The following is a 27,774-nucleotide window of genomic DNA, read 5'->3' as shown; positions in this document are numbered from 1 at the left end:
GAAGCCCCGACGGGACCACTGAATGGAGGTCACAACACAGTGTGAAAGCGGCCCTAGTTAAGCTGCCAGCTGATGTGTCACAGAGAACCCAAGACTCCAGTGTATGGGAGAATCGGATAGGATGGATGTCGGCTGAACCCTCAACCAAAATATTGTTCAGCCAACAGCCTCTAATGTGTATGGCCGGCCTTAGTTCTTAGGATCAGGCTGTAAAACTGGAGTAAAAGGTTGTCTGGCTTGAAAACCCAGAAGGAAGAGTACCTACAAAGAGCTTCTGCCATTGGAGGACCATGCCATTGGATTTCATTAACTATGTAATACTTCACTTTTCCTCTGGAGGTGCTACAGGAAGATTGAACACTACCTTCCAAGCTCTAGGGAGATTGCAACTGATTGTTGTTATTCTCCGCATTAAGATCCCTGAAGTCAACTTATTTTCAGGAATGCCTTATAACCACAATTTTTGTTCAAATTGCACAACCCCTTTGACTCAAAAGATTATAAAATTCTACAAACATTATAGACATAATTAGTAAAAAAAAATATATATATGGTTTCCTACTACTATCGCGCTCTTGGCATTGTGCACAGCCCATAGTTTAGAATCTGCACCTGCTGCGTTGTGAACATTCCAAGGATTCTACATCGTTAGGAGACCACACGGAGAAGCTATATTTTGTGTCCACGGCGAATATTTCAGGTTGTTTTCCATTAAGTGAGTGAATGCAATGGCCCAAAATGACCCTGATGTAATGCTATTGTATTGGTATGTCAGCTATTCCGGGACCTTCTGTCCATGTGTCAGTGGAAACAATGAAACCGTTTGGGATTAAGTAGCTGAGGACATGATGGGATGGTTAGAATCCGTAGTTAGAAAATAGGGCAAAAAATAGACTATAATTGGTATGCGTATTATTATTGGCACATTGCAAAGTAAATACTTATATTTCTACATCAGTCACCAATACTTGGGGTTAGCGGTCTATACAGGCCAATTGAGGCCAACTATACGGTAGCAATTTGACCTATGTTTGAGAAACTGCATTTTGCTCACATGGAGAGGTGTGGGGTAGTTGGATCCCTTGTTCCCACCAAGAGCATAGTTTTACAGTCTTTTCTATACTCTGGCTTCAGTTATATGAAAAGTAGAGTCCAAGGAGCTTGAGTCATAATGGACCTTCTTGTCCTTTCTTCCATGACAAGATTCTGCTTTTTCCCCGAATCTCATAATCACTGGCTTAACATGATTATGTATAATTGGTGGAGGAAGGTTGAACTAGTTGGACCTAGCTCTTCTTTCAACCTATGTAACTATGTAATATTCTGTAAAATTAATGTCCCCAATTTCACACTACAAGACCAAAACTGGGGATGGCAAAAACCAGCTGTGCCCACTCGGAAAAGTCCAAAGTGATCCCTAACAATGCTCTTTGTAGCTACTCCATGGTGTCTCCTCAGCCTATACATTGTATTAGATAAAAAGGTAGACTATGTCTACCAGTTGCCAAGTGTTGGAAGAGGCCGCAAAACAGAGTATACCCATTCACCTCCAAAATTAAACCTGCGGATCCAATTCCATTTTATATTAAGAAATCCTTCTACCAGATTAACTTGCTTCATTTTTGGTATGACCTTGGATCAACGGTGAAGCCTCGATCTTCAAAAACTTTCGGAAATACAATCTTAAAATGACCTCAGTAACTCAACCTGTGCATCTTATTAGATAAAAAGATAGACCATGTCTACCAATTGCCAAGCTTTGGAAAGGGGCTGCAACACAGAGTACACCCATTCACCTCCAAAATTACATTTCTGGTCAAAACCTGCAGATCCAATTCCATTTAACTTTAAGAAAACCTTCTAACAGATTAACTTGCTTTATTTTTGGTCACTCAAGAGAGCCCCGCATGACCTTGGACCAACAATGAAGCCTCGATCTTCAAAGACTTTCTGAAATACCATCTTAGAATGACCTGAGTAGCTTTCAGAGCAATCCACAATTCACCACATTCCACCAATTGCCAAGCGTTGAAAGGGGTCTGCAACACAGAGTACACCCATTCACCTCCAAAAATAAATTTCTGGGTCTATCTTGGCCAAAACTTGCAGATCCAGTTCCATGTTACATTAAGAAATCCTTCTAACAGATTAACTTGCTTCATTTTTGGTCATGCCCTAGGTCAGCCATGACCTTGGACCAACGATGAAGCCTAGATTTTCAAAGACTTTCGGAAATACAATCTCAGAATGCTGTCAGTAACTTTAAGATTAATGCACACGTCCTATATAATATTGAGATCTCTTCCAACTTTCTATATATCTTGCAGTTAGTTTGAAAGAACAATGTCTTGAGATGTTGTACGTCAATCACATTGGTAGACTCCAAGACCATCACTTGTCTCCAGATGAAATAGAAGGAAACCCCCAGGCAATACTGAATTGATTTAATTGATATTTGTCGTAATTTTAGGAAACATTTGCAGGTCTTGAATTGTAAACTCTACCAATGTAAGCGTCCACTATATCTCCATTTCCACTCTAAGACTAATTAGTTGACTTGTTTTCCAACTTGAACGGAGGACCTATTATTTTACATAAATATTTCCAAATGGATATTACACCACAAATGGGCAACACTTTGCACCGTATTTCTCCTATCCTCTTCTACCTACTTCTTTCATACAGAATATCCAGTATCTTTCTGGTCCAGGTAGCCCATATCTTACACTTCTCATTATCATCTCATCATAATGCAGAAGTCACTACCTTTCTGACCTTGAGAACCACATCCAGGTCTGAGAGAGGTTCACGAGCCACATCCAGTTCTGAGAGAGGGTCACAAGCCACATCCAGCTTCTGTCCCCCTCACAGCAGTGACACCCAGAGCCCACATGACTGGTATAATGACAGCAAAAGCTTTTCCACAGAAATCACAACAAGGCGGTATACCAAGATCCAGGGGTTCCTACCTTACCCCTATTCTGATCTACTCTTCTATGTGGGGCTACTCGTAGAAGTCAACGAATTGAGACCTCCTCTTCATAGCTGTTTGCTATGTTTGAACACAAAGCTGGAAGACAGCCGTGAGCCACACACCAAGGGCCCATGAGCCACAAGTCTCTTCCAAGCCACAGGTTGGGGACCCCTGTCGTAACGCAATCAATAGCGTTTCTACCTCTATAAACCCATTCTCTCTCAGTTTGTAATGCCATCGAGGGTCGGGAGGAATGGATCCGATCATGAATGAAACAAAGCTACCAGGGTACTATGGTGGAACCATGCTGACCTATCTGATGAACATAGACAGTGGTGGCCCAATTGTGAATGAGCAGTAGGGCTACCCTATAGTTCTACAAGGCGTATCTTGTATACTATGGTCTCAGCATACATCAAATTTGACCTCTACTAACTAAAGTAATGATAATAGTCTTTGAATAAGATGTTGGTCATCAACAAATGCACAGTACTGTTTCATTTACCCCCTTGGGCTAAGGGTTCACCATTCTCTCGTAATCGGTGATGGTCAAGTTCTTTTTTTACCTCTAGGTTCTTTTTGACCTCTAAGGCCCTGAACGTCATACGTGAAAGTTTTTGACTTGAATGTTCATCTAAAAAATACATAAAATATATTATTATTTCTAAATTTTACATTTCATCTTCCGTGTAAATTCAATTTTTCAGTATTTTTTTTCTTAGCAATTTTAAGAATTATTCAAAACGTTGGTGTCAAGTCTTAAATTCAACACAGTTTGGCTGCCAATGTGACTTTTCCAAAAAGTCCTTCACCCTAAATTTTACCGTTACTAATAAATAAAACATTGTAACCACCATATACCTTAAATAGTCTAATTTTTTTACAAACATAGAAATTTAGCTTAAGAATTTCCAAAAAATTGAAAAAACAATTCTAATAATAAAGTAATAGTACATGCAGAAGCTTAATACCAAAAACTTGCGTTTCGAGGTATGGGAAGTATTTCATATACTTATAATAAAGGCTGAAGGACTGTGAGTTTATTTTTCCTACCGGAAAAAAAGAAAATGATATAAAGTCCTTTGGAAAACAAGGTTCTCAATACGTGTCCTCTATCCATCAGGGATAAATTAAGTTACTGTACTAAATATAGCACATTTTTTATTTTCTGTCTTTCGACTTGTGTGTTTAGTCCGGTAAGCAGATTACAGATGGGTACAGGGTGCGGTGATCCGGAAGAAACATCTCCATCCAAATATACATATATTCTGCTACTGTATAAATATTTTACCTGGGAGATTATTCACATGTGCAAAATTACAAGATGCATCTGGCCGGACTCATGTCATATTCGCGGAAGGAAATGTGTCACTGTCATGGCCGGAGAAATTTTTGTTCCTCTTTTTATTTTTCCGTGTTTGCTTATTCCGAGATAGGCACCTTGATACATTTTGGACTCGTACGCATTGTAGTTGTTAGATAGCAGAATTTCTTTAAACTTGCATTCATCCTGAAAGGTTGGCTGGAAAAAAGAAGATTATTATTATTATTATTATTATTATTATTATTATTATTAGCATTATTATTAGTAGTATTATTAGCATTATTATTTTTGTTATGATTATTATTAGCATTATTATTATTAGTAGTATTATTAACATTATTTTTTGTAGTATTATTATTATTATTAGCATTATCATTATTAGCATTATTATTAGTAGTATTATTATTAGCATTATTATTTGTATTATTATTATTATTATTAGCATTATTATTAGTAGTATTATTAGCATTATTATTTTTGTTATGATTATTATTATTAGCATTATTATTAGTAGTAGTATTATTAACATTATTATTTGTATTATTATTATTATTAGCATTATTAGCATTATTATTATTATTAACATTATTAGCATTATTATTAGTATTATCATTATTATTTGTATTATTATTATTATTATTATTATTATTATTATCATTATTAGCATTATTATTATTATTATTATTATTATTATTAGTAGTAGTAGTAGTAGTAGTAGTAGCATTATTATTTGTATTTTTATTGCTATTATTAGTAGTAGTATTATTACTACTATTATTATCTCCATTTACACCTTCGGCCTGGGACAGCTCATAGAGTCCCACGGCTTTCAGTATCATCTCTACGCTGATGATACGCAGATCTACCTCTCTGGACCTGACATTATCTCCCTACTAACCAGAATCCCACAATGTCTGTCTGCTATTTCATCCTTCTTCTCTGCTCGATTCTTACAATTGAACATGGACAAAACAGAATTAATTGTCTTTCCTCCTCATCACTTAACTCCCCCACCTGACATATCCATCAATGTCCATGGCTGCTCACTCTCCCCGGTCCCACGTGCTCGCTGCCTGGGAGTAACTCTAGACTCTGATCTCTCTTTCAAGCCACACATCCAAGCCCTCTTCACCTCCTGCCACCTCCAACTCAAAAATATTTCCTGGATACGAACATTTATTTCCCAAGAAGCTGCAAAACCCCTAGTACATGCCCTTATTATCTCCCGCCTGGATTATTGCAACCCCCTGCTCTGTGGCCTTCCCTCTAGCACTCTCGCACCCATACAATCTATTCTAAACTATGCTGCCCGGCTAATCCACCTGTCCCCCCGCTACTCCCCGGCCTCTCCTCTCTGCCAATCCCTTCACTGGCTTCCCATTGCCCAACGACTCCAGTTCAAAACACTAATCATGACATACAAAGCCATCCACAACCTGTCTCCTTCATACGTCTGTGACCTAGTCTCCCGGTACTTACCTGCACGCAACCTTCGATCCTCACAAGATCTCCTTCTCTACTCCCCTCTCATCTCCTCTTCCCACCATCGCATCCAAGATTTCTCCCATGCCTCCCCCATACTCTGGAACGCTCTACCTCAGCATATCAGACTCTCACCTACCTTGGCAAGCTTCAAAAGGAACCTGAAGACCCACCTCTTCCGACAAGCCTACAACCTGCCATAACCCTCAGTCTGATATAACGCCGCACAACCAGCTCTACCCTAACCTACTGTATCCTCACCCATTCCTTGTAGACTGTGAGCCCTCGCGGGCAGGGACCTCTCTCCTCCTCTACCTGTCTGTGTCTTGTATTGTTTATGATTATTGTACTTGTCCCTATTATGTATACCCCTTTCGCATGTAAAGCACCATGGAATTGATGGCGCTATAATAATAAATAATAATAATAAATACTACTTTTATTATTATTTTTACTTATGTTATTATATGTATAATTGTTATTATTATTTTAATATTATTACTATTATTAGCAATAATGTATTTGTATTTTTATTGTAATTATTAGTAGTATTACTATTACTACCATTATTATTATAATTATTATTATCATTGTTACTTATATTATTAGTAATGTTATTATTTGTATAATTGTTATTATTATATTATTATTATTATTACTATTATTAGCTCTAATTTATTTGTATTTTTATTGTAATTAGTAGTATTACTATTACTACCATTATTATTATTATTATTACTATTATTATTATCATTGTTACTTATATTATTAGTAATTTTATTATTTGTATTATTACTATTATTGCTATTATTATTACTACTATTATTATTATTTTATTATTTAATACTATATTAGTAATATTATTTTCTGCAGAAGGAAGTGAACGGTGACATCACCTATTGTGTATCGTGGATCCTGTGTTATCTACTGTATATAGAGGTGTTATCAGTCATGGTACAGGGGTGGAGGAGGTGACCTGTGATATCACCTATTGTGATTGGTGGATCCTGTGTTATCTACTGGCTATAGAGGTGTTATCAGTCATCATACAGGGGTGGAGGAGGTGACCTGTGATATCACCTATTGTGGTTGGTGGATCCTGTGTTATCTACTGGCTATAGAGGTGTTATCAGTCATCATACAGGAGTGGAGGAGGTGAGCTGTGATATCACCTAATTGTGATTGGTGGATCCTGTGTTATCTACTGGATATAGAGGTGTTATCAGTCATCGTACAGGGGTGGAGGAGGTGACCTGGGATATCACCTAATTGTGATTGGTGAATCCTGTGTTATCTATTGGATATAGAGGTGTTATCAGTCATCGTACAGGAGGTGGAGGAGGTGACCTGTGATATCACCTAATTGTGATTGGTGGATCCTGTGTTATCTACTGGATATAGAGGTGTTATCAGTCATCGTACAGGGGTGGAGGAGGTGACCTGGGATATCACCTAATTGTGATTGGTGAATCCTGTGTTATCTATTGGATATAGAGGTGTTATCAGTCATCGTACAGGAGGTGGAGGAGGTGACCTGTGATATCACCTAATTGTGATTGGTGGATCCTGTATTATCTGCTGGATATAGAGGTGTTATCAGTCATCGTACAGGATGTGCAGGAGGTGACCTGTGATATCACCTATTGTGATTGGTGGATCCTGTGTTATCTACTGTATACAGAGGTGTTATTGTGGCGTCCCCGAGGCTGCCATCGCCACAGAGGTACTGCACCTCAGTCAGAGGTGTAGTGCCCCATCCTGGGTAAGAAAGAGGGCATCTATCGGTTTACGCACAAAAAACCTGCAGACACCCAATTATTAGCTCACACATTAGACCAGGGCCGGGGCAGGGGCCATTAATGCTTAGCGACCAGTAGTCTGGTTATGGCACTTAAGCCCCATGCACTGTCTCTAGAACCATCCAGGGGGTGGAGCTTAGTGGGTGAGCTGTCTGAGGTAAAAGGGGCGGAGCTAAGTTTAATCCTTAACCGTTGACAGAGTCAGTCAGTCATGAGGAGGGAGGAGACCGATGAGGGGTGAGGACCCCGGGGTCCTGTCAACTCTGAGGAGAAGGAAGAATGAATCCTAGTGATTTAGGGGAAGTGTGTCAGACCCCCTATAGTCACGTTTCACAGACAATAGCTCAAGGCGAAGGGAGTGGTCGCAAACGGGGTCCCGGCCCCTAGGCTAGGACGATACTTCAGGACTTCCTAGTAACCCCGGAGGCCAGGGGGGCTGTACACACCTTTGGGCCACAAGCAGCACACAAATCTGCTGGAAGAGGGCCACAGAGGACCAGGGAGCCAGGCAGACCGAAATCTCTTTGAAGGTCCCCACAGGGAGCCAGGCAGGCAGAAGTCCCTTACAGGTCCGCAGCCCCTGGCTCAGGGCACTGTGTGTGGAGGCGCAGGACAGGAGGGAGAGAGTCAGCGCAGAGAGATGGCCAGGAAAGGCAAACAAAAGAGAATGGTACTGGCCTCGGACTTTTCCGGGATCGGTGGTTGCCCATCACGGAGGATCCCAGCGCACTGTGGATGGACTAAAAAGGCTGTAAAGCTGGAATCAGTACAGCGAGTATAAGACTTGTTGCAAGGCCCTGGTGTCGTCTCCATTCCTCCTGCGTCACAGCCTGCCATCATAGACTTTCATTTAATCAACGGTTATCTCAGGGTCTCCACCTGTGGGGAGTAAAACACCTCAGCTGTGCCCTCATCACCTGCCCCGGGGAACACGCAGCGCAGCGGCGACTCACATAGCTGCACAACCACAGGTGGCGTCACAAACTTTATTCCACCGTAATATAATCATCATCCCCCCTTTATTTAAAAGACACCGCCAGGGTCACGGAGCCGGACCCCGCCACCGCTGACGTCCCCCAACAAGTCCGGCCCTGTTCCAAGTACCTCCGGCTCTGGAGCAGGGCGTGTCATTATCAGTCATCGTACAGGAGGTGGAGGAGGTGAGCTGTGACATCACTTATTGTGAATGATGTATCCTGTGTTATCTACTGTATATAGAGGCATTATCACTCATTGTACAGGGGGAGGAGGTGATCTGTGACATCACCTATTGTGTATAGTGAATCCTTTGTTATATACTGTGTATATTTGTCATTGTACAGGAGGGGGAGGAGGTGAGCTGTGACATCATCTATTGTGAATAGTGGTTTCTGTGTTATCCACTATGCTAAAGGTGTTATTAGTCATTGTACATAAGGAGGAGAAGGTTGGCTGGAAAACAAAAGATTATTATTATTATTATTATTATTATTATTATTATTATTATATGTATTATTATTATCATTTGTATTATTATTATTATTTACTTTTTACTATCACTTACAATATTTACTATTTATATTTTCTTTTTTATGTTTTATCTACTTTTTAATGTAATATTTTATTAATAATAATAATAATAAATAATATAATTATTATTAGCATTATTATTTGTATTTTTATTGTTATTATTAGTAGTTGTATTATTACTCCTCTTATTATTATTATTATTGCTACTTATATTATTAGTAATGTTATTATTTGTATCGTTGTTATTATGTTAATATTACTATTATTAGCAGTAATTTTTTTGTATTTTTATTGTAATTATTAGAAGTATTACTACTATTATTATTACTATTATTATTATCATTGTTACTTATACTATTAGTAATGTTATTATTTGTATTGTTATTACTATTATTGCTATTATTATTACTGCTATTATTTTATTATTTATTACTATTATTAGTAATTCTATTTTCTGCAGGAGGAAGTGAGCTCTGACATCACCTATTGTGTATGGTGGATCCTGTGTTATCTACTGGATATAGAGGTGTTATCAGTCATCGTACAGGAAGTGGAGGAGGTGAGCTGTGACATCATCTATTGTGTGAATAGTGGTTTCTGTGTTATCCACTATGTTTAAAGGTGTTATTAGTCATTGTACAGGAGGAGGAGGTGAGCTGTGACATTACCTATTGTGAATGGTGGATCCTGTGAGTTATCTACTACATATAGAATTATCAGTCATTGTACAGGAGGAGGAGGAGGGTAGCTGTGATGTCACTTATTATAATAGGTGGATCATGAGTTACTTATTTTATATGTCTATATCTATCTATAATTTTTTTTATCTATGTTAAAAAATCTATTGTATAGCTTAGCTATCAATTGTTAATTATATCTGCTGAAAAGTTATCTCTCTACAAAACAGGAACTATCGGCCTACTTTACGATTCCAAGTGAATTACAAGAGGAAATAACAGATGGATGAGATTGTTTTGTATGTGTTCTGGATTTATGTACCAAGAAAGCCTAAAAATACTAAGAATTCAATATAAACATCTTAGATATTAAAAAAAACAACATAAAATGTTTCAGGATTCATAATCCCTATCACCCCCCCACCACCTAAATAATCTGTAATCTCAGAATAACTGCCAGTACATGAGATATTTTCAAAAGGCAATGGCCGGTCTGGCGGGGACGGCTCAGCCCCACTTTATATAAGCCTCTTAGTCTTCTTGACTAATTGCAGAACAGGAGAAGAAGCACAGACACAAGTTGTACTTATTACTTGCATGTTCTTGTGGTAACTTCTTTAAGTGAGATTAATGGGAAGAGCTCGGAGTGACCGAGGCAGATTCCTGACATCTTTCTTGGGACACAAATAAGTCTGATATCCATAAAGTGGACACCAATACCGAGTCCCATTTACTTGGACAGGAGCAATGTGAGAGGGAAAAGGTGAAAGGCCACAACGCTCCTAGTCCTCAGGTGTCCCGTAAGTTTAGGTTCACATTTCCGTTGTTTTGCATCAGTCACATGCGTTGCTTGACGCTTGTGACTGATGCGTTGTACAACGGATGACAAGAATAGAATTCATTGTCGGACTCCGATGTAAAAGAGAGAGCGATCAGCTGATCGTTCACAATAGCCGGCCGGCTTTTGAGAGCGAACAGATGATCTCCCGGTGGCTGGCTAATGAGAGCGATCAGCTGATTGCTCACAGCAGTCAGCCGCCGAGAATGTGTGCGGACGGCGGAGTGCGAGGTGGGTGGAGCCGAGCGGGGCCATGTGTACGGGCGGCGTAGTACGAGGTGGGTGGAGCCGAGCGGGGCCATGTGTACGGGCGGCGGAGTGCCAGGTGGGTGGAGCCGAGCAGGGCCATGTGTGCGGGCGGCGGAGTGTGAGGTGGGTGGAGCCGAGCGGGGCCATGTGTGCGGGTGGCGGAGTGCGAGGTGGGTGGAGCCAGCGGATTGCGCTGCTCAAAAAATGTTACAAGCTGCGTTCCTTCCGCCCGGCGGTCAGTCGTTCCACGACGGATCAGTTGGGCGGAGGATGCGACGCAGCGTCATCAGTCACTCCGCCGCTCATACAAGTCTAGGGGAACAACGGAATCCACCAAACGGATTCCGTTGTTTACCAGAGCCGCGGATTGTGACTGATACAAATTGACGGAAATGTGAACCTAGCCTAAGGTGGACACACAACCTTCAGACAATGCTTCTGTCGCGGGCGGGGAGGAGGGTGTCAGCACACTACGCTCACCCCTTCTGCTCGGGTCCGGCGGCTGCTGCTCAGTGGTGGCTCGAGCTGTGGGCCGGATCCCGGGGGTTCTCGAGCGGCACTCCTCGCCCGTGAGTGAAAGGGGGGTTGTTGGGTGTGAGAATAGTTTATTGTCCGTGACGCCACCCACGGTTGTGGTGATTTCACCACCGCTGCTCAATACGGGGATCCCGGGGATGGTGATGCGGAGCAGCCAGGTGTTGTGTTGCCCCTCCGTGGGTAGGGGTTGGTGATCCCGGAGCCCGGGGATGGTGAGGGAGGTGCAGGGCCTGGTGGGCGCAGGGACGCGGGGGCAGCGCTGTGCCTTGCGGCACTGTGGTACTCACTCAGCCTGAGACGTTGACACAGTTTTACGGTAAACCACACGGCTGGAAAGACGGTTCCCACGGACGGCTGCACTTGCTCTCCCAGTAGGTGACGGTGATGTCCCTTTTCCTTGCACCTTTGTTTCTGTGTTGGTAGCGATGGATTCCCACCTGTAACCCGCTCCCCGGCTTCAAGCTGGACCGGAGGAGCTCTACTCTTTGCCCGCAGGCGCTGGCCCTGAGAGACTGGTGCCTTGGCGGTGGCGGTGTCTCTCCTACTCTGGTTGGGCTGTTGCCTTCAATCGGGACTTGGTTGTTGGGGGATCTACGTCCCCTTCACTGACGGATTTGGCAAATTATGGCGACTCCTAGCCTTGCCAGGGTCCGAGAGGCCCCTGCCCTGGTGCTGACTGTCCTTCGGTACACTGCTCCAGACCGCCGGGCCACTACCTGTCCGCGGTCCTTCCAGGAACTTCCAAACGGTCCCCCTCCAGACAGTCACCGCCGTTGCTGACCTTGCTGACCTGTCCTGCACACAGCTGGACTACTTCAGGCTTTCTTTCTGTCACCACTCTTGCTTTCCTCCTTTACCACTTTTCTACTTTCACTACTTGTTTACTCCTCCACTTAACTCCTCACTCAAGCTCCCCCTGAGCTGAACTCTACTCGAGCCCTGCCTGGGCTAATCTGCCTGGTTTCTCCCGCCTCCAGAGCTGTGAACTCCTCGGTGGGCGGAGCCAAACGCCTGGCCCACCCCCTGGTGTGAATCATCAGCCTCTGGAGGAAGGCAACAAGGATTTTTGGTTAGCTGTGGTGTTCCTAACTGGGATGTAGGGTGTGGTGGTGTGATGACCTGTGTCCCCTGGCTTGCCCAGGGCGACACATTCCCCCTTAGCAAAATGCAGACCGTCCGCGGGTTGCCGTCCAACACCAGTTTTATTTTTCTGTAAAAGATAACAGGGCAAAATAACATATTTACATTTTTAATGAATCTTCCCATAACGGGAGGCACATTTCTTAAACGTTGCAAACGGTTTACGGTTACGGTTTCCGCTCTCTCCCACCCAAGCAACCTGGCCCTGATGCTGCCCCTAAAGCCCAGGCAGCACCCCTTGACCCACAGTCCAGCACAAGTTACCCGAGCGGGATCTGTCCTTCCCCTCCAGAGGGTAGCCACCGGTTCCTTTGGTGGCTGGGCCCCAGCCTGCTCTGCTGAGGGCCCTCCCTCCAACCTGCCTCTCCGGAGGCGGCATTGCGGAAACGGTAACGGCAAACAACTTATTTACAAGCCACTAACGTTTGTGGTTGCCCTGCAAGTTCACGGGCTTGTCCATGGATAGTCCTCCATGCAAAACAACTTTTTAAACGGTCCCCACGGGGACAACGGTGCCGGCTCCGGCCGGTTGCAAATCACGCAGATAATCAGGTGAGGTACTCGGTATCATTTTCATCATTAGCAGAACTTTTTCAAACTTTTCAACTTTCAAACAAAATGGTGGTCCTAACGGGGACTGCTGCAGCAGGCATCCACTGCCCTACTCGTACTTTTCTGCTGAGGCGGACCCGTCCTCTGCCACCGGCACATCAAACATGCACTGACATGCCTGCGGTGACAGGGGCACCCGGTACCCATTTCCACCGGCACGCGGGGTATGGACAACCACGGGTTCTCCTACATAGCGGGAACGCTCACTTGCCTCTTCAAGCTCAGCAGCAGACCCGGGACTAGGGCCGGAGTCGTCATCTCGTGCTTCTGCGTCAGGCGGGTTGCCGCCAGCTGTCGCAGCCTCCTGGCCTCCAACATCCAGCACTTCAGCCCCTTCTGCGGTAGCACGGAGCAGCAGATTAGGCGAGCTGACATTAAGGCGCCCCATAAGTAACGGCAAGGGTGATGCATAGGCCGAGACTAGGCCGGGCCCCTCAGCCGCAGCGGCCGGTCCTGGTAGGACATAGGGACGTGGGTCACCAGTCGACTCTGCTACATCCATTTCCCCTCCGTACCTCGGGGCAGTTGTAAGCAGCTCCTCCACCTCGTTGGTCCACTGCTCCATCATCCGGAAGATCTGATCCTGCTGACGCTGGTGGAATTGCATCACCCGGGCCTTCATCCAGGCCATAGTCTCGGGCTCAGGGTCTGGCACAGTCTCTATTGGGACTTCTGGCACCATGCTGTTAAGGGGTCGCGGTTCCAGCGGTTCCCCCTGGTATACTTCAGGGACGTCCCGGACGTCTGCAGCCGGCTGGTCCGCTGGAGCGGCTGGGCAGGGTATCGCTACCGGTTGGGTAGGTAGCGGGCCTAATGGTGGGGCGGCAGCAGCTATTACGGGTAGCAGGGAGAGAGGTAGGGTGAGCGGAAGCCGGCCGGGCCCCTCAGCTCCAACGGCCGATCCCTCAGGAATACAGGGGCGTGGGTCGCTTACCCGCTCCTCCAAATCCTCTTCTGCCTCGCGTCTCCACATAGCAGCCACCACATCCGCCATGTCGGTCTCCCACTCCTCCAAGAGGAGTTGCATATGGGCCTGCAGACGATTACTCAGCGGGACGGTCCGGTCCCTCAACCACGTCACCGTGCCAGGCGCGGGGGCTTCCTCCTTGTGAGCAGGGTTTTGCATCATGATAACGAGGTCTTCCAGGAACCCAATATCGCTGCAGAGTCCTGGCGTCCCTGCTTTTATAGCTGCAGCTACATGCGTCCAGCCGCCATCGCGTCCCCCTTAGCTCTTTCCGGCCCCTCCTCTCTCGGGGCGGGGTTTTGGCCTTCGCGCCTCTGCTACTCGAGAGGACGCTCGAGCGGGAACTTTTCGCGCCAAAGATGGCGGCTTCTGAAATTTTCCTGCCGGATATCTCCGGCGGTAACAAGGCGCACCTCTACCTAACGGCAGAGCGGTAAGATCCTGTTCGTGACGCCAAGTTGTCGCGGGCGGGGAGGAAGGTGTCAGCACACTATGCTCACCCCTTCTGCTCGGGTCCGGCGGCTGCTGCTCAGTGGTGGCTCAAGCTGTGGGCCGGATCCCGGGGGTTCTCGAGCGGCACTCCTCGCCCGTGAGTGAAAGGGGGGTTGTTGGGTGTGGGAATAGTTTATTGTCCATGACGCCACCCACGGTTGTGGTGATTTCACCACCGCTGCTCAATACGGGGATCCCGGGGATGGTGATGCGGAGCAGCCAGGTGTTGTGTTGCCCCTCCGTGGGTAGGGGTTGGTGATCCCGGGGCCCGGGGATGGTGAGGGAGGTGCAGGGCCTGGTGGGCGCAGGGACGCGGGGGCAGCGCTGTGCCTTGCGGCACTGTGGTACTCACTCAGCCTGAGACGTTGACACAGTTTTACGGTAAACCACACGGCTGGAAAGACGGTTCCCACGGACGGCTGCACTTGCTCTCCCAGTAGGTGACGGTGATGTCCCTTTTCCTTGCACCTTTGTTTCTGTGTTGGTAGCGATGGATTCCCACCGGTAACCCGCTCCCCGGCTTCAAGCTGGACCGGAGGAGCTCTACTCTTTGCCCGCAGGCGCTGGCCCTGAGAGACTGGTGCCTTGGCGGTGGCGGTGTCTCTCCTACTCTGGTTGGGCTGTTGCCTTCAATCGGGACTTGGTTGTTGGGGGATCTACGTCCCCTTCACTGACGGATTTGGCAAATTATGGCGACTCCTAGCCTTGCCAGGGTCCGAGAGGCCCCTGCCCTGGTGCTGACTGTCCTTCGGTACACTGCTCCAGACCGCCGGGCCACTACCCGTCCGCGGTCCTTCCAGGAACTTCCAAACGGTCCCCCTCCAGACAGTCACCGCCGTTGCTGACCTTGCTGACCTGTCCTGCACACAGCTGGACTACTTCAGGCTTTCTTTCTGTCACCACTCTTGCTTTCCTCCTTTACCACTTTTCTACTTTCACTACTTATTTACTCCTCCACTTAACTCCTCACTCAAGCTCCCCCTGAGCTGAACTCTACTCGAGCCCTGCCTGGGCTAATCTGCCTGGTTTCTCCCGCCTCCAGAGCTGTGAACTCCTCGGTGAGCGGAGCCAACCGCCTGGCCCACCCCCTGGTGTGAATCATCAGCCTCTGGAGGAAGGCAACAAGGATTTTTGGTTAGCTGTGGTGTTCCTAATTGGGATGTAGGGTGTGGTGGTGTGATGACCTGTGTCCCCTGGCTTGCCCAGGGCGACACACTTCCATATTTTATCTCCTTTCCTGAACAAGTCACAAAGCCCCGATAATATATGTTTCACGAGTCTACTTTTTTTTTAAATTTTATATAGTATGGCTGATGGGTTGCAGCTCATAGATTTCCACCATTTTTTTTCATTTTTCAAGCTTGTGCTGCTCCAACTAAGCTGAGTAGCAGCGCTCAATGTCAGGCAGCAGCTGCGAAAGCAAACAGGAATTTAGGGGATATCTCTCGGGCCATTCTCTCCTGGTTCTCTTCCTATCTCTTGGGATGCTCTCCTTGTTCTCCTCCTATCTCTCGGGCCGCTCTCTCCTGGTTCTCTTCCTATCTCTCGGACCGCCCTCTCCTGGTTTTCCTCCCATCTCTCGGTCCGCTCTCTCCTGGTTCTCTTCCTATCTCCCAGACCCCTCTCTCCTGGTTTTCCTCCTATCTTTCTGATCGCTCATTCAGCATATCATTTGCTGGCTCCACATCTTCTCCTCTTCCCCTCACTGTTGTGGTTGCTCAAGGTTCAGTGCTTGGCCCTCTCCTTTTCTCCCTCTACACTGCCCCAATTGGACAGACACTTGGCAAATTTGGCTTTCAGTACCATTTTTATGGTGATGACACACAACTATACACCTCATCCCCTGACCTTACCCCACTGTAGTACAGAACACCAGTGACTGTCTGTCCGTAGTTTCCAACATCATGTCTTCTCTCTATCTGAAACTTAATCTTTCCAAAACTGAACTTCTCCTCCCTCCATCTTCTAAACCTGACATCTCCTTCTCTGTATTGTTACGTCACCGCCGGAGTCTGCTCCAGCGACTTCTGCTCCGATCGCCAGGCGACGCCGTGTTCCTGCCGTGGATGGTGCTGGTGATGGGAGAGAAGTCGATGCCAGCGGCACCAGTGGGCGCAGGCTCTGATCATCCACTGGGCTGGGTTAGCTTGGGATCTGCAGTACCACTGGCTGACTGTGGGTGGCATGTGTCTTCCAGCTGAAGTTGCCAGCGTTCAGCTACAGCCAATGGGAAGACACCACACCCTTCTTATTTCCCCTCCTGTCACATGATTACTGCCAGATATAGTTCTGATTTCCTGGCTCCTGGTCGACCCTATTCTGTTGGTGATTCCTGTGCTGACTTCTGCGTGTTTTGACTAGTCTTCTGCCTACTGTTTTTGTACCTTGCTGCCCGACCCGGATCTGACCTCTGCTACGTTTGCTGACTACGTCCTTGCCTGCCGATTCTGTCCCTGTTCCGCTATTCCTGGTTTGACCCTGCCTGACTACTACTCTCTTGGACTGCAGCCTTCCACAGGTAGTGATCTCCAGTTCCCTGTGTAATTACAAATCCCTGTATAGGGGTTAAAGGGTTTCAGGGTTCTGGGGGTCCTACTTGGTGAGTGGCTTCCCTCTAGCCTCCCCGTTACAGCCCATCTGAGTCTGTGGATCCAGGCAGGCGTTACATGTATGCAGCACTACGATAACGCCTAGGCTGCCTAGGCCTCTGGGTATTATGCTTGACATTGATCTCTCCTTCACCTCCAGTATACAATCTCTTTCGTCCGCACCTCTCGCCTGTACCTCAAGAGCATCTCTAAAATCCACCCATTTATTACCATGGAAACAATAAAAACCCTCGCCGTGGCCCTGATCCATTTTGGCCTTGATTACTGTAATCCTGTATTAATTGATCTCCCCCTCACTAGACTTTTCCCTCTCCATTCCATCCTAATCATTATTCAGACGCTTCTGCTCTGTGCCAGTCCTTGCACTGGCTGCCCATACATCATTGGATCCAATTTAAATTGCTTGTTCTCACCCACAAAGTCCTTCACAGCATGGCACCCCCCCTACATCTCCACCCTCATCTATGTTTATCACCCTACTGGTTATCTATGGTCCACAAACGACTTTCGACTAACAGCCACACTAATCCGAACTTCCCACTCCCGGCTCCAAGACTTCTCCCGAGCTACACCAATCCTCTTGAATGCTCTAACCCAAGAACCTAGGACGATCCACAACTATCTATCTATCTATCTTTCTATCTATCTATCTAAGTACCAGGAAACTAGTCACAGATGTATGGAGGAGACAGGTTGCTGGTGGCTTTGTATGTTGTGGTTAGGGTTTTGAAATGGAGTCTTTGGGCAATGGGAAGCCAGTGAAGGGATTGGCAGAAAGGAGAGGACGAGGAATAGTGGAGGGAAAAATGGATTAGTCGGGTAGCATAGTTTAGGATAGATTGGAGGGAAGTAAGAGTGTTAGAAGGAAGTTCATAGAGCAGGGGGTTGCTGTAATCCAGGCGGGAGATGATAAGGGCATGCACTAATGTTTTTGCAGATTCTTGGTCAAGAAATTTGCGAAAATATTATTGAGTCAACATGAGCTGATATCACTCCTATCTTACAAGGCAAATATATAAATATAGCTTTATCTATCTATCTATCTATCTATCTATCTATCTATCTACCTATCTATCTATCTACCTATCTATCCCCAGGATCTCAGCGCAGAACGACCTTCCATAGAAAATCCAACCCGGCATTAGGTTACCGTTAGGATTACGGCAGGTTTGCTGTTTCACAGGACATGAAGTGGTCATTTTATAGTCGCCTCCTCTGTGCAGACCTTAGCATAGGCCGAAGCGGCGGATGAATGCGGATAATCCTTAACACTAATAGCTATAACGGTCTAAAATAGTGGCCTCATATCTGTGTATGAAGTCAGGCGGCACTTATAGCGCCTGCCAGGATTACGGTGACGTCAGTGCTTGTGGCTGTACTGCAGGGTGCCTCTATCCTGGGTGACCTTACCAGCTAAGTACAGTATCCTCCGATTTGGTGCCTTTACAAGACCCTGTAGAAAGTCATTATTCGTAAAGGATAAGAGTGTTATGACAGTCGGTGCCTGAGAGTCTACATCTAACAATAAATCTCGCTTCTGCGCTCCCAAGATGCTCGGGTCAGATGCCACCTGTTCCCCTCGCACCCTCTGCTCGCTGATATACATTAGCAAGTTGCTCTTTTATTCGCCTGTAATCTATATTTATAGTGCAACTTATATTTGACCACAAACGCGGGATCTGTGACTGGATATGAAATCCGGATTAGAAAACGTGACATTTAATATTTTATGCTGTAAGCAAAGATGCATTTACTGATGGCTGTAATCCCGGTTTTCTAATCTTATCCTCCACTCACTATTTAAAGGGGCTTTTATTACATTGCCGTTTGTGTAAAAAAAAAAAAATATATATATATATATATATATATATATATATATAGGAAAGGAACGGTATAAATAATTTTGGAATGAAAGTCGTAACACTACTTCTCCACCATCCAGCTCCGTCCATCGCAAAGCATGTACTGTATGTACTAATTTGTGGAGGAACATGTGATATTGGACATCTAGTGGTCATTAATGGATATTTTTGGACATTTGGAAAGGGGATAAGCAGCTGTCAGATATAGATAGTGGCACTGATCGTGGGCTATAGTAAAACTTCACTAATACACAGTATTGTTCGGTTCTGTTATCTAATGCTTAGTGTAAAGGTGTCCAAAAACTTTAGATATTGGTCAGCGAGATGGTTATTCAGTCCACCAATCTCTACTGATTGCCACATACACATGAAAATTCGGTTCAGCCAAGCATGCATGTATTTTTAATAGGGAGAATACATTAATCCGTTGGCCCACACCTATGGCGGCAACCAGGAGAAACAAAGGAATTTGCCATCCTTCTCTCTCCTGACATCATCTGTTGGTGAAGAGTTGGGACGCCCCACATAGATGATATAGTTGGCCGATCCTGACAAAATTGTCTGGTTCAGTCAAAAACCATCCAATATGTTGGAGACTTTAAAGGGGTTGTCCAGTTAAAAACTATTATTGCCTAGCCACAGGATAGGGAATAACGTCCTGGGACATGCACTGGTCAACAGAATGTGGAACTTTCATCATCAATGGGATCATTAGTTCCCAGTTCGAAGATGATTTGGCAGATTGGACACTTGTAAGTCACGCCATTCATTCACGATTGGGTCAAGCAGAGCGTTCGGCAGCCCAATAGAGAATGAATGAATGGCAGTCTATAAAAGTTCCCCATTTCGCCATTCAGTGCGGCTCCGAACAGTCAGATCCCCAACAAACAACTACTGTTGTGGTGGGTGCTCACCACTCATTCATATCTTGAGGTTCCCACCAGTCTTAGGCTATGTTCGCACGTTGCGTTTTTTACCGCGTTTCTGCAGCGTTTTTGGCAGCAGCGTTTTTGGGCAAAAATGCATGCATTTTTGATTTCCAGCAAAGTCTATGGGAAAAGCAGAAATCCTGTCTGCACTTTGCTTTTTGTTCAGCAGCGTTTAATTTGCATATTTGTGGTCAAAAACCATGCTGAAAAAGAAGCAGCATGTCAGTTGTTTTTGCCATTTCTGCAGCGTTTCCTTAACATTGGAGTCAATGAGAAATGGCAAAAAGCAACCAAAATCACAATTCCTGCGTTTTACATGCTTTTTACCTGCTTTTCATCTGCGTTTTTGGCTCCAAAAACGCATGCTTTTCTGGGCAAAAATAAATTGGTTCTAATGTTCCTTTACACACACACAATAACCGAAAATATAAATGTAAAAAAATAATAAACTTTAGCTATTTTTCTGTTAAAATGTGCATAACCACTATTATTACATTAAAATTGATAATTTCCCATATAATTTTATTAAAAGTTAATTTTATACTTTTTTTCTCTTTTTTCATTCTTTTTGACTAATTCAACTTTATTTATCAGTGTCTTGATCTCAAAAACGCATCTGCAGAAACGCAGGTGAAAACGCAGGTAAAAAGCGCTAAAAACACACTAAAAACGCGGTAAAAACACATGCGTTTTTAGCGCTAAAAAATGGTCAAAAGCCATTTGGTCAAAAACCAAGGGAAGGAAAACGTGCAGAATAAACAGCAGGTACTCCGACGCAACGTGCGCACATAGCCTTAATCTGTTTTGCTAGGCTCATATTGATTTAATAGATGGAGGTCCAATCTTTAGGCTCCTGTTTTGAAAGCCTATATTGAAGTAATTGCAGCTACCACCCCATCACATGTTCGTTCATGCAACACAGTCCCATAAATTTAATTGAACTGACTGATCACAAAATCAACATTGATATTTTTTCGAAAAAAAACATAACAATGGGTTCAAAGCAATTTGTTCTAGTGATCATAAAAGTTCCTGAGATCTGTCATTGTCTTCTTCAGGTTGAACCTCCTCCTTGTCTTCTTCAGGTTAAACCCTGTCTTTCTCTCCTTGACATCACCCATCTGGAGTTGGGAGGTCCCTTACACGCAATATGGTTGGGCGGTACTACTCAAATTGGCTGGTGGAACCAACATGTTTGGGGGCCTTAATTTATCCATGACACTGTTACTAATGCTGAGACCCTCATGGATTTTCTTTATACCCAGGAGATTTCACCAAGCCTGGTCTGGCTTGATAGATGAGATGGATAGAGGTCCAAACTCTAGATCAAAGGGATCACAGCTATCACTCCTTATAGATTTTGGAACAGAGTCCCATAAATTTCACAAGACCGACCTAACAGAAGATCAAAAAGGGAGCTTATTTAAAAAAAAAACAACAAAAAAAAAAGCCAAGGGGGTGACGACGACTTTTTTTCTAATCATTGTAGGAGATCTGACAATCAGACATTGATGGTCAATCCTTAAGGTCTAAATGCACATTAAATGGAAATTGGCCCAAACCACCAATTTCGGTTGGACCAGCTGACCGTCTAATGTGCATGTTGGCCTTCTGACTCTCCCATGACAGATAGTATTGGTGGAGAGAAGGATTGGGCAGCTGGATTATCAATTTTCAATCCTTTATTTTTCAGTGGAAAACCAAGTAGAACGCTCATGTGTATGGGGGAGACGAGAGAGATCGGTCTACAGATCTAAAGCTGGTAGCGTAGGGTGATGAATATTTTCAGACATGGTAAGCCTCTACTTTTTTCACTCTATGCCAAGTAAATATACATTTCCATCATTACTATAAATATTAATTTTTATGCCATGACATTTCATAATGTGCACTTATATGAAGTACTCACCGAAGCATATACTCGGCCTTTGCTGTTCATTGCTACAAAGAAGTTTGCTTTCACACCAAACAAGCTTATAACTCCTCGCTCTACTGTTGAAACTTCTAAGAGGCCTAAAAAAACAAACATAAAGACCCCAGTTAATACCTATAATTGATGTGTACGGTATATAGACGATATTCCAGTCAGGGGAGGTGAGATCTGTGTGTCCTCTGCATGAGAACCATGTAGTATGAGTCTTCTCCACATCCTCCATTGCCCTAGATCTTGGTGTCTACCGGGCCTTGCTCTCGTTCAGACACCTACCCTCTCCATATTCATGTACCACTAACTGGGGGCGAAGAAGGGGACGGTAAAATTTTAGGTGTTTCAGGTACCACCAACAAGCCAAGGCCAGAGAATTGAACCCATAGTTGCCAATAGTCCTGAAATTGCTCGGACTGTCCTGATTTTTCAGAAACAGTCCGGCTAAACCGATGGCAGTCGCAAGATGGAAACCCCTTTGTAAAAGTGGGGGAACCTGTTCTGTTTTATGGGTGTTACCTGGCAGGGTTGGGACTTTCTGATGTTGAGTTGGGGCATTTTTAGGCAGGACTAAAGTGGCTCTTAAATGTCCTGATTTTGCCAAAACAATTTGGTAAGTATGTGGGTGAAGAAAAGCCTTACTACTGCTCTGACCAATCATCGGCATAAGCAGAAGGGTTAGCAATTTAGGAACAGGCACACTTATAGGACTTCTTCCAGTTAATCCGAATTTCCACTTATAGCAGTTGAACAATACACGGGTATCCTTCCATGAGGCAATGTGAGTGGTTCAACTTTACCATCCTCAATTCACCAAGGAGAGGTGGCAATACTTCTCTTCATGGTGCAAAATATTGTGTGAAAAAAGGCAGAAAACTAGGAAATGTTCCACATTTCAGTATCAGTGGTTACAATTGATATCTCTAGGATAGGCGGCGCAGTGTGAGTTGCCAATGCCCAGGGAAACGCGAGTACCGTATTTTGTGCCCTTTAATCCATGGAAAATTCATACTCCCTGAGTTTTTTCAACCAGTCCAGTATTGAACCCCTGATCCCAAGGACATGAATTGTATGTCAAGAAAATACTGATGTAATAATTGTTTGCTATTGACCATCAAGATTTATTGTTTTTTTTTCGGTAAAATCTAATGTAGAATGAAAAAAAGTTAAACATTGTCATATAATTTTTTTAGATTTTATATTTTTACATTTTTTTTTTAATATAACTATTACCTTAATCTTAACCCTAGTATTAGCCCTAACCCTAGCACTTTCCCTAACCCTGGTACTTGTACTCTCTCTAGTACTTGCTCTAACCCTAATACTTTTCCTAACTCTAATACTAGCCCTAACCCTAGTCCTTGAACTAACCATAGTTTTCTCTTAACCTTATTACTACCCCTAACCCTAGTACTTGCCCAACCCTAGTACTAGTCCTAACTCTAGTACTAGCTCTAACCCCAGCACTTGCCCCAACCCTAGTATTTGCACTAACCCTAGTACTTGCCCTAAACTTAGTACTAGCCCTAACCCAAGTACTTGCCCTATCCTTATACTTTCCCTAACCCTAGTACTTGCCCTAATCTTAGTACTTGCCCTAACCCTAGTACTTGCCCTATCCTTAGTACTTGTCCTAACCCTAGTATTTGCCCTAACCTTAGTATTTGCCCTAACCCTAGTACTTGCCCTAAACTTAGTACTAGCCCTAACCCTAGTACTTGCCCTATTCTTAGTACTATCCTTACCCCTAGTTCTTGCACTATCCCTAGTACTAGCTCTAACCTTAATACTTGCCTTAAATCTAGTACTAGCCCTAACCGTAGTACTTGCACTTAGCTTTGTAGTAGCCTTAACCCTAGTATTTGCCCTAAACTAACATTAGTACTAGCCCTAACCCTAGTTCTAAGCTTAGCCAATAATATTTAATGAATGACAGAAATAGTGAATCGTGCGCAGTGCAGAGCGCGATTCAGTACTTTAGTCACTTATTAGCTTCTCAGCCTCTGTCATCCTCGCTCTTCGCATATGCAGAGAGCAGCAGCTGAGATTAGTTTTTTGGCTGCTGCATTTTACGTAAGCCATGATCAAGATGACAAAGCCCATTTCATTTTACTGAGTTTTGTCATCTTGTTTGCTGCCTATGCAGAGCACAGTAGATGACAAATTAATATTGACTTCTGTGCTCAACACAGGCAGCACTGGAGGGCAATGACTGAGTGAGGGTGTTCCTCCAAGAAGATGCGGGGCTTACCTACTTAGCTCGTTTGACAGTAGAGTCTTTGACACATGGGCAACTACCCCTCTGTCCCTTTCCCTCTAGAACTATGCCATTGCTTAGAATGATCGATCAATATATGGGGTTTCCACTCCAAGCACCACTTATGATCACCTGATTAATATGGCCACGATGGTCCTCTTCATTGTTTATCCAGTCACAGCACCATAGATATGTTTTTGGCTGTGCCAGGTACTGCAATTCACAGAAGCTTATTCCTATTCAGTTGAATGAGAATGAGCTGTAGTATCAACCACATGAAATGTTGTATCCTAACTAAAGAGTATAAATTACTGAAATCACCAGTCACATGCAAAACGGTCTACTCCAAAAACCAAGAGGAGCAAATTAACCTGCAGCAAAAGTTGTCATAAAATATCATATAAACCTATCTCTACACAACACATCAGCTGCAATACATCTAAATGTGTACAATATAGGACAACTAAATTACAATGTATCCAATGACTCTATTTTAACATATATTACCCATAGGTTATATATATATATATATATATATATACATACATATATATATATATATATATATATATATATACACACACAGTATATATAATGACTCACAAGCGGCACTGTCATCTAGGATCAATAAAATATAAAATATATAATAAATATCTTCTGAAACTCTAACTACTAGCTGGATGTCGGCATTTACTACTACCATCATTTCCATGATATGTCTTGTGTTACACAATTTTTATTTTATAGTTCAATTTTTATATATATATATATATACATATATATAATATAATATATATATATAGATAGATATATAGATCGATATATATAGTTTTGCTTTGCTAATTAAAAACTTTTTTAATCAGGATTGACTTAATGTCACATGAAAAATTTATGTAAAGTAAATAAAATAAGAAAAAATATCTGGGAAAAAAAGAAGAAATGTGATGTTAAAATGTAATAACAATAGTAATCATATTATTATTATGATTATTATTATATTTTAATATTACTTAAATGTTTCCCTTTTTTTCTAATTTTTGTTTCCTACTTAATTTACTTTCAGCAATTTTTATGTAATATTAGGTCAGTGACAAATGACTAATAATAATTATTATTATTATTATTATTATTACATCTTAACTTTACTTAAATGTTACCCTTTTTCCTATTTTTAGTCTTCAATTTAATCTACATTCCAGCTAATAGTATTATTATTTAAATTTTTCTGAATATTTTTCCTATTTAATTTACTTTCCAGCTATTTTTATGTAACAATAAGTAAATCCTGATTTAAAAATAATTGTATTATTATTGTTATTATAATTAATATTATTGCATTTTAATACCACTTCCATTTTTTTCTTTAACTGATTTTTTTTTATTTACTTTACTTTCCAGAAATTATAATGTAATATTATGTCAATTCTGATGAAGAATAAATAATAATAATATATTAATATTTTTTTTAATTTACAATAACTTTTTCTTTATTTTTCATTTACCTTGTAATGTAATATTTAAATAATAATAATAATAATAATAATAATAATGCATTATTATTATCATTATTTTGAAGAAGAATGCAAAAAAATCAAATAATTGAAATTAAAAAATCAAACAATAACTTTATAAGTTAAAAAATACACTATTATGATTATATCATTAATGATAAAAGTAACATATTTTAAAATAATGCTAAAAAGAATAAAATATAAAAATCTATATTATAAAAATGATATAACATAAAAATACTAATATATATATAATATTAATAATAAAATAATATTATATAATAATAATATAAGATAATAAAAATATAAAATAATAATAATTTTATTTTTTGCACGAATGAGACTTGAATTGATTAACTTGCCAATATATTACATGCATGACATCACTTTCTGATGGAATTTCAGGATGTAACTCACTATGTGGACTTTCACTGTGCACACCATTTATCATTCCGTCTTCAAGAACCTGCAGGTGAAACCCAATCCCGACATTACAATAAAGCCTCCGTTGTCTCTTAATACCCTGCAAATAATCGCTCTTCCACTTTGCATCCAACTTGTCGGAAGACAATCCAATCGACCTGGAGAATAACGATTCCAATGTCCTTTCCAGTAATGTTCCATTAGCCCTGTAGGGTATAGGGTACGACGAAACAAGGTCTCCCACAAAACCCAACAGAAGAAAAACAGGCAACGTCCAGTGAATTCTGGCTCCGCAGGACATAGTGATGAGTAGTCTTTGTGCGACGGCCATCCGGTTCACCTTCTGGACACGTGGTCAGAATTAATGGCCCTAAAAATACCGCCCTCCTTGTTTTTCTCTCTTCAGCATGGCGGTAGGAGCTTATTTTTGGAAAGCAGATAGAAATTGCTGACATGAAACCGAAGCCTGGGAGAAAATGAGTAGAGAATCCGTAGAGCCCAGCAAACATAAAAGTGGTGGGGACCATGTTTTGTAGCTCTCGAGTACTTGTGGGCAGCCGGATATATTTGCTCGGCCTATCTTTATACTTCAGAGGCTGTCCTATACCCCGACGTCATTCTGACATCAACGCCATGCCAATGATAGAGCCGGTCCACCATCACTAACCTGAGGAGCCACCTCCGATGGTCGTCCCGGATGCCCAAGCCGGGGGAATGAGCTACTTGGGACACTTTATGAAAATGTGAAATCTGAAGGGGAGCTCCAAGGACCAAATTGGTTGAATGGTCATATGTCTGACAGGCAGTTTCCTTATTTAGAGAGCAAGAAGCTATAACGGTTCTTTGCCTCATCACTTAGCAATGATAATCCTGCAAGCACTTCCTCACCAGTATGTTCACTGAGAGAACGGCATGGGAAAGCCAAAGGGGAATTGTACGCTGCCGTCTCCAGCCATAAATTCACACTTATAATTGCACCGGAATGAGACAGTCACCGCCAGGGATTATTACATTAGACCCTCACAAACCTTCTCTCATTTTGTACTTGCTGCAATCACATTGACATGAACGTCCAGCAGAGCTTTACTCCCGAGGGGACGGGTAAAGAAGCCTCTTGCATGTAAAGGGTATTTAGAGGCTGTCATGTAATATAGCAAGTGAGGATCAGCTGTTTCCGACCGCGTGGAGGTAATGAATTCATTATATGCGTATATCGGCGGCGACTGCTGATGTCTTTGGAGTAGATGAAGGGAGGTTGATTTCGGGAACGTAAAAGTTCTGCAACTTTCTACTTTACATTGAGCTTTGATACCTTGCTGTCAGTGAATGGGAACATTTAGGTTTTGGGTTTTTTTTTTAACAAAAAACAAAAGGTATCAGGGAATTTTACATATATTATACAGTGGGGGAAAAAAAGTATTTAGTCAGCCACCAATTGTGCAAGTTATCCCACTTAAAAAGATGAGATTTGCCTGTAATTGACATCATAGGTAGACCACAACTATGAGAGACAAACTGAGAAAGCAAATCCAGAAAATCACCTTCTCTGATTTGGTAAGGTTTTTTATTTTTTGGGGTTTTTTTTGCAAATTATGGTGGAAAATAAGTACTTAGTCATCTACAAATATGCAAGATTTCTGGCTCTCACAGACCTGTAAC

The 27,774-nt window shown here is 43.0% G+C and overlaps 1 protein-coding gene across 1 annotated transcript; it reads right to left on the bottom strand.

Annotated features, from left to right (window-relative positions):
• Positions 1-16: 16 nt before the first annotated feature.
• On the bottom strand, positions 17-26,789 carry FGF6 (fibroblast growth factor 6). Its single transcript, XM_075342194.1, has 3 exons — positions 26,110-26,789; positions 21,910-22,013; positions 17-4,496 (listed from the first exon to the last, which is right to left on the bottom strand). The coding sequence occupies exons 1-3, from the start codon at positions 26,444-26,446 to the stop codon at positions 4,320-4,322; spliced, it is 618 nt and encodes a 205-aa protein (XP_075198309.1). The 5' UTR covers positions 26,447-26,789; the 3' UTR covers positions 17-4,319.
• Positions 26,790-27,774: the final 985 nt, after the last annotated feature.

Source organism: Anomaloglossus baeobatrachus, chromosome 4, assembly GCF_048569485.1.
Source record: "Anomaloglossus baeobatrachus isolate aAnoBae1 chromosome 4, aAnoBae1.hap1, whole genome shotgun sequence".
In the NCBI taxonomy this organism is placed as follows: Eukaryota; Metazoa; Chordata; class Amphibia; order Anura; family Aromobatidae; genus Anomaloglossus; species Anomaloglossus baeobatrachus.
Note: the sequence above shows the minus strand (reverse complement) of the source record. Positions and strands in the feature narration are given on the sequence as shown.

Coding starts and splice junctions, on each gene's coding strand:
- FGF6 (XM_075342194.1), bottom strand. CDS start 26,446: ATGGCCGTCGCACAAAGACTACTCATCACTATGTCCTGCGGAGCCAGA. Junction 22,014..26,109: donor GCACAGTGAAAGTCCACATA/GTGAGTTACATC, acceptor TTGTTTTTTTAG/GCCTCTTAGAAGTTTCAACA. Junction 4,497..21,909: donor AAGGCCGAGTATATGCTTCG/GTGAGTACTTCA, acceptor TCTTTTTTCCAG/CCAACCTTTCAGGATGAATG.